The sequence below is a fragment of the Galeopterus variegatus genome, unplaced genomic scaffold (genome assembly GCF_000696425.1).
Source record: "Galeopterus variegatus unplaced genomic scaffold, G_variegatus-3.0.2 Scaffold4089, whole genome shotgun sequence".
Lineage (NCBI taxonomy): Eukaryota > Metazoa > Chordata > Mammalia > Dermoptera > Cynocephalidae > Galeopterus > Galeopterus variegatus.
In genome coordinates this window covers 88,901-99,396 of record NW_007730200.1, presented here as the reverse complement: position 1 = coordinate 99,396, position 10,496 = coordinate 88,901, and the positions used below count along the sequence as shown (strand labels likewise).

The 10,496-nt window shown below is 52.3% G+C and overlaps 1 protein-coding gene across 1 annotated transcript in view; it reads right to left on the bottom strand.

Moving 5' to 3' along the window:
• LASP1 (LIM and SH3 protein 1) overlaps window positions 1–10,496 on the bottom strand; it is a 44,207-nt gene that overhangs the window by 11,442 nt on the left and 22,269 nt on the right. The window contains exon 4 of the mRNA XM_008586728.1: window positions 3,559–3,666. Within this exon, the coding sequence (XP_008584950.1) occupies window positions 3,559–3,666 (108 nt within the window). The remainder of the gene's footprint in view (window positions 1–3,558; window positions 3,667–10,496) is intronic.

Sequence of the window (10,496 nt, the reverse complement as noted above, 5' to 3'; positions counted from 1 at the left end):
GCCCGTACCAGGGACTGGCAACGGGATTGCAACCCTCAGTGTTGCGCCCACGCAACCCTCGGTGTCGCGCCCGTACCAGGGACTGGCAACGGGATTGCAACCCTCAGTGTTGTGCCCACACCGTGCTCAGCCAGTGAGCAGGAACCGGTCACCACATGGGATCCGAACCCTCGGTGGGAGCGCTGCGCTCCCAACTGGCGCACTCTCCAGTGCGCCACCGGGCCGGCCCTTTCCATGAACTTTCTGAAGTACCCCTATAAGATTCGCTCAGCCAGTGAGCGGGAACCGGTCACCACATGGGATCCGAACCCTCAGCGGGAGCGCCGCGCTCCCAACTGGCGCACTCTCCAGTGCGCCACCGGGCCGGCCCTTTCCATGAACTTTCTGAAGTACCCCTATAAGATTCGTCCCAGAGCATGGGCCCAGGCCTCTCAACCCTTTAGAGATGGCTTTAACGATGACACAATTACTCATCACAAATGTATAACTTCCTACCATCTTTCTCAAAATGTTCTATACGTTCTCATTAGCAAAACTTTCAGCCAAATTTTACTTCATATCCTTTCTTTAGCTACAGTGTAGAAAGCAGAAAGGTCAGTCTTGAAAGTAATAATAATATTGACAACGTTTATAATATGCCAAGTTCTTGGTATTTTCCTTGCAACTACCTTTTAAGATAGGGGCTATGGTCCCCATTTTTACAAATAAGTAAACTGAGGCCCGCCTGGCCCAGAAATGACAGAAGCTGGGATCCTAGGCCTCTTAGCAGGACTGATGACAGACTGCGTCTTGGTATTTTCCTTGCAACTACCTTTTAAGATAGGGGCTATGGTCCCCATTTTTACAAATGAGTAAACTGAGGCCCGCCTGGCCCAGAAATGACAGAAGCTGGGATCCTAGGCCTCTTAGCAGTACTGATGACAGACTGCACATATCCAAAGCAAACACCCCCTGAGGAGACAGACACTTGTTTTTAAAATGCTCTGGCTGGCAAAAGCTGTCTGCAGCATATTCCTCTAGGGAAGCAAATCTGTGTCTCTCTGCAAGATGATCTGACCTTTAGAAACAACTAGGAGTCATTTGGTGCTAATCTGGGCAGTGAGTGACAAGTTACATACAGAAACACTATTTTGGATATGAAAGGTGTGGCTCTAAACACTATCTTTCCTTACACTTTTCTGGAGAGGTTGGGGCAACTTAGCAATGGTTCTAAGCATGGTTTAAAGTTCCCTTGGGGTTCTGGGACACAGCCAGGTCTGGTGGCCTCTGACTTAGGGGTTGCTGAAGCTTTTCCAGACTTTAAGGTGATGGCTCTCAAACTTCAGGAGCATCACAGGCACACAGGGAACAGGTTTAATATGCTGATCCCTGGGCCCCACTCCCAGGGATGCTGATTCTGACAGCCTCAGTGAGGAGGCCCTTGAGTCTGCATTTTCAGTAAACTCCACAAGTGATTGTAATGCATGTGTTTGGAGGCCCACATCTGACAGACTTTAACTGCATTCATTAAAACCAAGAGTCTTCCAGCTTTGTGATCACACTTCACAGGTCTCAGCTGAAGCTGCAAAAACAGCAACAGGGTCAGGTTCAAGTCACCTCTCCCTGCTCAGAGCAGAGGACAATCAGCTAATTGCAGCCCTGTGGTTAACGATAAGATGGTTATCTCCTTAGGTGTGGATGTCTTAGCCACAGTGAGTTTTGTTACTAGGACATTAACACCTCTAATGTAGTAGGGGAGATAGCAGGTGGAATAGGCTGAGTAGGGAGTATTCTGGAAGCCTTCCAGAAAGGGAGGCAGGGATGACTGGAGTTGCTTGTCTCCCTTCCTCCAAAACCCACAGGAAGAAGCAATGAGTGAACGTGCTGGGGGGTTGGGGTTGCAAACCAGGAGCAAATGTCAATGATAAAAGACAAGGGTCGTCACAGTGAAAAGCCACAGAGGCTAAAGAGCCAAGATTCCAGCTTTGTGAGCCATTCCCCATTACCGAGGCTATCTCCCCCCTCCCCCACTTTCCATGTTGAGAGCTGTAAGACACAAACCCTCATTACCCTGTGGAGTGTCGGGCCAGAAGGGGAGCTCGGGGTGGGAGGCCAGGCCCTAGCATATAAAGCGGCAACTGTGACAGGCCTTTTGAGGGAGAAGACGGATTAGAGCCCTCTGAGGCATGCCCTCCTAGCCCAAAGGAAGCACTCCAATTCCTCAGGCCACTACAGATCAACAACCATTTGCAAAGTTTACTTAGTAAGTCTACAACCTGCATCTTTACAAAATAAAATGGAACAGAAAAGATCTGAAAGTCCTCCAAGTAGTAAGTACTTGTTCATGAAAGTTTTGATTCTATTTTTTCTCTAAAAAACTGTATGCTTGTTTGGTGGGTAATGATGTAAAATGTGTTTTTTATTGTAGGCTGAAGTCACAGTTTGAAAGCCACAGTTTTGGGTATGCCTGGTTCTGCTGGCTGCCCTGTGCTTCTGAAATCCCCCCGACCTACCCAAGCAGCCCACTCCAAGTATGGCACAGCCAACCTCTAGAAGGTGTGCCCTGACAAGGACAAGTGGAGGGATGGGAAGGGGGTGGGTGCTTACATAGGCCACCTGAAATCTGGGCCCTCCACCCACAGCAACACTGGGCAACTGGTCAACCCCTTCTTGTTACAGACATGAAGACAAACACTTGCCCAATCCTTCATTTGTGGAACCTCCGAGCCCAGGCTGGCTGGGAAAACCATGCAGTATTGTGTGCCCCAGGACTCTGTGTATGGGGCCCCTGCCCTGGTTCCATGTGGTGGCTCACAGCACTCCCTTCCCCCACATGCCCAAAGCCCCAAAGGCAATACTCTCCACATGCCCAGAGCCACATAAGCTGCTGGTCTGTGGCTCTGCCAAGCAGGAAATCAAGGCCCTTTCTCTGGCCACAGATGTTGTGGAGGGCACACGATGCCGAGGACCATCGATCCACCGCCCACTCTCCACCCGCACCCCTGCCGCAGCCTGACACTGCTGGCCACCTGAGGCTCAGGAGGGCCCATACCATGGGGTACAAGGTCTGGCAGGCAGAGCCGGCTGGGGTTTTTACACAGGAAGGAAGAGCAGGCCAAGATGGGGGAGGAGGCCGAGGAAGGGCGGAAATGACTGCAATGTCAGCACCCAAGGCAGGCGGGGGAGGGGGGGGCCTGCCCTTCCCCACCCCACCCCCCAGTTTTGACTTTTGTGCTAAGATGAAACATCCAGTCTGCACCCTGACACCCACCATACCCAGAAAAAAAGAAAAACAGCTTCACATTTAGCACACAGGCCCCCCATATACCCCCTGCAAAAGTATATCCCCTTCAAAGAGGAAATGCTATGTGGGCTGAGTCTGGCAGGGAGGGAGTCTGGGGATGCACAAAGAAAAGGCATCAGGGAACTCCACACCCTTCCCTGCCCTCTGCCCAAGTGGCCGCCAGCTAGGTCCGCCCAAGAGCAGGGCAGTGGAGGAACGGGCCTCATTCATGCCTGCCAGGCTGGCAGGGAGGGCAGCGGACGGCGTGGGCACTGCAGGGGTAGGAGCTTACTCACGTTACTGATCTGGTCCTGGGTCTTCTTGATTCTCTGGAGCTCAGGCGTGTCTGCCACCACACTGAAACCTTTGCCCTTGTTCTTCTCAAACTCCTCCTTGTAGCGCACCTGGAGGCCCCAAGAGGGAGGGGAGAGGACCGGAGTCAGGCCTGGGGAGCAGAAAGGGCCTCAGCCTGCAGCCCCCCTGAGACAGCAGCCAGCCAGGAGATGGGGCCAGGGAGTCAGGAGGAAGAGCCTGACCAGAAATCCCCAACTCAAAGCAGAAGCCTTAGCTAAGAAGTATTAGGCTTGGGCCGGCCCGGTGGCATGGCAATGCTCCCGCCGAGGGTTCGGATCCCATGTGGAGACCGGTTCCCGTTCACTGGCTGAGCGCGGTGGGGGCGCGACACCGAGGGTTGCGATCCCGTTACCGGTCAGTAAAAAAGACAAAAAGGAAAAAAAAAAAGTATTAGGCTAGGGAAGAGCCTGACCAGAAATCCCCAACTCAAAGCAGAAGCCTTAGCTAAGAAGTATTAGGCTAATAATAACCCATTCACATTTCTTCGGTGCACTCTGAGTGGTGGGCGCAGTGCCAAGTGCCTTACACGAACTATCATACGTAAGTCTTACCACGCACACACACACACAAACACTTATTAGCTCTATTTTACAGATATGGAAACTGAGCCACAGCAAAGTAAAGTTCCCTGCCTAGGGTCACAGAGCTTAGCACAAATGTCCAGAGCCACCAGGATGCAAACCCTTGTCTGACCGACTCCTGACCCTTCACAGCCAGCCCATCCTGCCTGAAAGGTTCTTTCCAAAGTTCCTAGGGCTGTCCCAGCCCTCACCCTAGCCAGGATGTGGCCCTACCCGCTGAGAGCCTGGGGGAGTTCTTAAGTGACCAGCTGAGTAAGGGCTGTGCCAAAGGACAAAGTTGGTGCCCAGAAAGGAGGGCGGTGAGACAGCCACACGGAAGGCTCAATCAGTGAGCCTTTGACAGGCCCTGGTGGCTTCCTGGAGCCTGCCAGGATGGCTTCTGAGGCCACCGCCATAGGAGGGGAGTGAACTGGGGGGGAGAGATAGCATTTCAGAACAGAGTTCCAAGCTCCGGGGAGGAACCCTACCACCCCACCACTGCCCTCCTCTTCGGAGAATTCCATGGAAAACTCAAGTACTAGAGGGACTCAAGTGAGATATCAGAAAGGACTTTGATACTAAAGGAATTAAAATATGAGGAACAGCTTGTCCTCCCCTGAGGCTTTTGAAGGACAGAATGAAGGCTGGGAAATACTCATGGGACAGGGAACTGTTCCTTAGCTTCCAGAGACTTCACTGTCCACCTCGGCAGCCATCTGTTCCAGACCCCACCAGCTGCCTGGATTTCCTCCATGGGGGCTGCACTGTCCTGAAAACAGGTCAGACCAGGACACAGGGCCCAGGAGCTTGGGAATTTCCAGGATGATGAGCTCAGGCTGCTCCCAGGCATGGAGTCATTCAGCTGCAGTGCTGAGCTGCACCCTCACCCGAGGACACACACATATACAGCCATGGCTGCACCTGTCGGGTCCTCTGCACATCTCCCAGGGCTCAGGGGTCCTTGTTTGTTCCCCACTTATCTGTGGGGTTCTACTTCCTTCTTTGTTCTGATCTAGACTAAAAAGAAAGGCCTGGATGTGCTAGTTCCCATCAGACCAGAAATTAATGGAGTGGATACACACACCAACCCACCCAGGAGCCAGAACCTACCCAGCATCTTCCAGGAAGCCCTGGGCCATCACGGTGACTCATGCTGGGGGAGCCCTTTAGGAAGGGGGATTCAGGGAAGGTAAGGCACTCAAAGACAGAAAAACATAGTTTCAGATGCAGAAACCCTGAATCTAAGGCCTCTGGCCTTGGTTCCCCATCTGTAAAAGGAGCTGTCAATTAAAATATGGGGAGGGAGCTTCCTATCACCAAGTGCGGGCACAGAGCCAGACAGTGCTGGTACTAACACAGGTTCAGTCTCCCACTTACTGAGTGATCTTGGGCCAATGACTTAACCTCTCCAGCCTCAGTTTCCACATCTGTAAAATGGAGATCATAATAGCCTCCTTCCAATCACCAATGAAGACAGAGGCTCTAAAGTAGCAAGCGCGCAACGCAGCACAGAGTAGGGCTCAGCGCACTCCTGAGAATGACTGTGAAAGGACTTCGTCAACATTGAAGTGCCAGTCCCTCACTCCTCCCTCTGCTTCCTGGCTTTGCAAGGGTCAGGCCCCTAATCCAGGGGAATAATCGCCATGGTGACACTGCAATGACATCAGCTGGTTCCCAGGCTCAGGAACTGCCTCCCCCTCACTGTTGGGGAAGGATAATTACTTTCACTCCTAATTAGGAGGCCCAGGGAGGGTGGGGCTGAGGGGAATAGGGGCTGAGAAAGGAGGGAGGCCCGGGCTCAGCACTACTTCGCTGTGTGTCTCTAGGCAAGTCAGTTCCCCTCTCTGGGTCTCCTAAGGGGAGCTGGCTAGCTGATCTCCAAAAGCCCTCCCACTTGGAGTCTGTGACCATTTTTAAGTAACTTCAGGCCCTGATTATAGAGAATCAACGTAGGTAAGATTCTCTGAAAGGCCTTTTGGTGCTGGAAAGGGTGGCTGGAGTACGAGGAGGCCCAGAGGCCCCCCATCACGGCCCCTCCTTATTCAGGTAGCAGTGCTAACCCTTACTGTCTGGGACGGCTTGCCCAGGGAGATGTAGGGGTCCCTGTGGAGGGAAGGGATCTTCCTGAGGTCACTTGACCCCATTGTCTTTCAGGTCAGGGTGGAACTCAGCACTTTGGCCAGATGACTCCTGGGCGATGCCCGGGCCTCCCATCCTGGAAACTCCCACGGCAGGGCCAGGACTGACGCCTGAGGCTCCTGACGCCCCAACAATCACTGTCCATGAAACTGCTTTTTATGTGTAGGTTCCTAGTTATTACTCCTGTATCTACCTTGTTCATCACTTACTCCAGCAAACAGTAGGTACAAATCAGTGTGTGTTGGATGAATGATGAATTAATTGAATACAGGCACATAATCATATATCTCCAAACTAACATGGCAGCATAGCTTGGAAAATATCTGCTTTGACGACCCAACATAAAAAAAAAGAGCATGACTTTTTGTTGCTCTTGTTGTTGGGTGGACGGTGCTGGCTAATATGGGAATCCAAACGCTTGACCTTGGTGTTATCAGCACCACACTCTATCGAATGAGCTAACTGGCCAGCCCAAAAAGGATAAATTCTCATTTCTTTTTTGGGCAGCTGGCCATTACAGGGATCCAAACCCATGACCTTGTTGTTATAAGGCTACATTCTAACCAACTGAGCTAACTGGCCCGCCCTTTTTATTTTTTTTGGTGGCTGGCCAGTATAGGGACCAAACCCTGGACCTCGGTGTTATGAGCACCACGCTCTAACTAACTGGGCTAACCGGACGGCCCTGAAAGATCATGACTTTAAAAAGAAATTTATTGGGCCGGCCCGGTGGCGCACTCAGTAGAGGGCGGCGCTTGGGAGCGTGGCGGCGCTCCCGCCGAGGGTTCGGATCCCATATAGAGACTGGTCCACTCACTGGTTAAGTGCAGTGCAGGTGCAACACCGAGGGTTGCGATCCCGTTGCCAGTCGTGGTACGGGCGCGACACCGAGGGTTGCGATCCCGTTACCGGTCACGAAAAAAGACAAAAAGGGGAAAAAAAAGAAAGAAAGAAATTTATTGAACAAAATATGTCACCAACAAATTTTCACTTATTATGTGCTTACGAGATGCTGGACCCACATACTATGTAACCCATCCCCTACCAACAAAAAAGAAATCAGTTTTTATTTTTATTTTTGGCAGCTGGCTGATATAGGGATCCAAACCCTTGACCTTGACGTTGTAACACTGTGCTCTAACCAGCTGAGCTAACTGACCAGCACAGAAATCGGTTTTTAAAGTAGACACACAGAGATGGGGAAGAGAGCTAATGAAAAGGGCCAGGACTGGAAGCGATGGTCAAAAGGTCATTGTGTCCATTCCTCAGCTTCATCACACCCAAGTTCCATTTCCTCTCCTTTCCAGGTGAATAGTCATAGCAAACATTTACTGGGTGCTGCCTCTGTGCCAGGAATCGTTAAATGCCTGACATATATTAATATCCTCACAACAACCTTTAGAGAGAGGTCAGCCCTATTTTACCGATGAAGGCACAGTGGCACAGAGAGGTTAAGTAACTTGCCCAAGGTCACAGAGCTAGTGGTGGCAGATCTGGGATTCTGATTTTAGGCCAGTTGGTTCAGGTAAGAGTGACACTCTACAGGTGTGCTGCCTGCTGTGCTTGTCACGGGGTCCAAGAGAAGAGTGGAAATCTTGCCCCATGACACAGTGAGGGGTTCTCACAGTACTGTCCCTTTCCTCTATGGCATTTCCCACAGCACCATGAATGTGTGACAATGAAGGAAAACATGAAAAAACACTCTCCAGGGGGCCGGCCCGTGGCTCACTCGGTAGAGTGCGGTGATGATAACACCAAGGCCATGGGTTCGGATCACTGGGATGGCCGGTTCGCTCACTGGCTAAGCGTGGTGCTGACAGCACCAAGCCAAGAGTTGAGATCCCCTTACCGGTCATCTTTTAAAAAAAAAAAAAAAAACACTCTCCAGGGCCACACAGATACCTCCACACAATCCCACTCTAAAGCTTCTGCCTCTCCTCGGCCTGGGTTGGGGGTGGGGGAGCTGCAGGTGAGGAAGCAGGGCTGGAGCCCAGCTAACCTAACCCTAACCTAACCCTAACCTAACCCTGACCTAACCCTGACCTAACCCTGGGCAGGACCACTCGGAAGATTATTTCTGAACAGCTCTGTGGTTACCTCTCCTGCAGAGGAGGCTCCAGGTGTCCCAGACAACCAAAGTACCATTTTGGGGACCAGGCTAAAGACGGGAAAACAAAGTTGAAATAGCATGGCCTGAGATACACCAGGGCAGGATGAGGAAGGGACCCAGGAAAGAGACTGGTGACAATCTGGTGGGTGGGGGCAGGGCAGGCCGAGGAGGCTCCCACTTCGCCTCCCACCAGCCACATGAGCTCCAGCCAGCCCTGCCCCCACAACGGGCAGCAGCAGGAACCAGAACCTGTCACCACCCCCAGCCAGGCCGGCTCAGCCTTCCCAGCCTCAGGGCCTCAGGCCCAGCCTCCAGCCAACTGGGTTTGCTGCCCCCAACTTACTGGCGAGGCAAAAAAGAGAGGCAGGCCTCAGACCACACAGCTGCCGGGAAGTGGAAGGGAGACAGAACCAGGCCTTCGAGAGGACAGGGTCCTTCTGCCTGCCTCAGCCCCAACCCTAAGGATCCCCAACTTGCCCTCAGCGCAAAGCCCCAACTCCCTCGCACCACACCCTCAGAGCACAAGAGGGGGATCTCTTTCTGCCATCTCCTGCCTGCCTCCACCCGGCCCACTGGCCCAGCTAAGCCTCTCGAAGTATGTCTTTGGGACCAAAAGTACCTACCAGCATCACCAGGGGAATGGGGCCGTGGCCGTGCTGTCCCGCCTGCATCCAGGCGAGCAACGGAGCATGCCCGGGGTTCTGAGACGGGGGCCGTGGGCTACTGCCCCTGCCTGCAAGAACATCTTAGGATGTATTTATTAGCCACGTGTGTGACTTGTCTGCTCATGTCCTTCACCAAATTTCTATTAAGATTTTTCTAGGGCTGGCCCGGTGGCGCACTGGATAGTGCACCACTTGGGAAGCGCGGCGGTGCTCCCGCCCGAGGGTTCGGATCCCACATACAGACCGGTTCCCGCTCACTGGCTGAGCGAGGCATGGGAGCAACACCTAGGGTTCCGGTCCCGGTCCGGTACGGGGGTGACACTGAGGGTTGCGATCCGTTGCCAGACACGGAAAAAGACAAAAAAAAAAAAAAAGATTTTTCTAATTCATTTTTAAGAGTTCTTTATTCATTAAAGACGTCAATCTTCGTGTGTTAAATTTATTCCTTATCAATTGACTTTAAATTCAATTTGTGATGTTTTCCTTTGTATGTTGAGAAAATAATTTTCTATCTAAACGTTAAATTGAAAAAAAAAAAAATCACCAGGGGCGTCAAAATGCAGATTCCTGGGTCTCACCCAGAGCCGCCAACCAAAAGCCCCCTGGTGAGGCCTAGGAATGTGCATTCTCACATGCCCCCTAATACTGGCTGGTGACTGGTGCATCCTGCAGGAGGGAACATGGGGCTGGAGCCACTGCAGAACCTTAAGGGCAAAGGGCTCTGGGGCCAGATCAGCTGGGCTGGAAATCTGCCTCTGTCATTGGGCTCCAGGCAAGTGGAGTGACCTCTCTAAACCTCAGTGTCCCCATCTGTACAAATGGGGGTAATAAGAGCCCCTCCTTCATCAGTGGTTGTGAGGATTAAACGAGGTCAGGTATGCATAATATATATACACATCCCCAGGGATCAGCTTCCAGGGGCAAAAAGAGCTGCGGCCCTACTTTTGTGGGACTGACAAAGGCTGAGGGGTTTGAATTTCTCCTCCTGACAGTAGGGGTGTGTGTGTGTGTGTGTGTGTGTGTGCCGCTCCCATACCTGTAGCCCTGCACCTTTTCTTTTTTTTCTTATTTTTCAAAAGATGACCGGTAAGGGGATCTTAACCCTTGACTTGGTGTTGTCAGCACCACGCTCAGCCAGCGAGCTGACCGGCCATCCCTATATGGGATCCAAACCCATGGCCTTGGTGTTATCAGCACCGCACTCTCCCGAGTGAGCCACGGGCCGGCCCGCCCTGCACCTTTTCTGAGTACCTACCGTCTCCTCCCAGCCCTCTTCCTCCAGGTCCCTCTGACACTGCACCTCTGGCCTGAACCAGCCTTTCATAGGATGGGGAGTCCCAAGCACTAGTCAGGACATGTCTAGGGTCTGCTCTGGCAGCCGTCTGTCTCAGAGCCCTCTCCCTGCC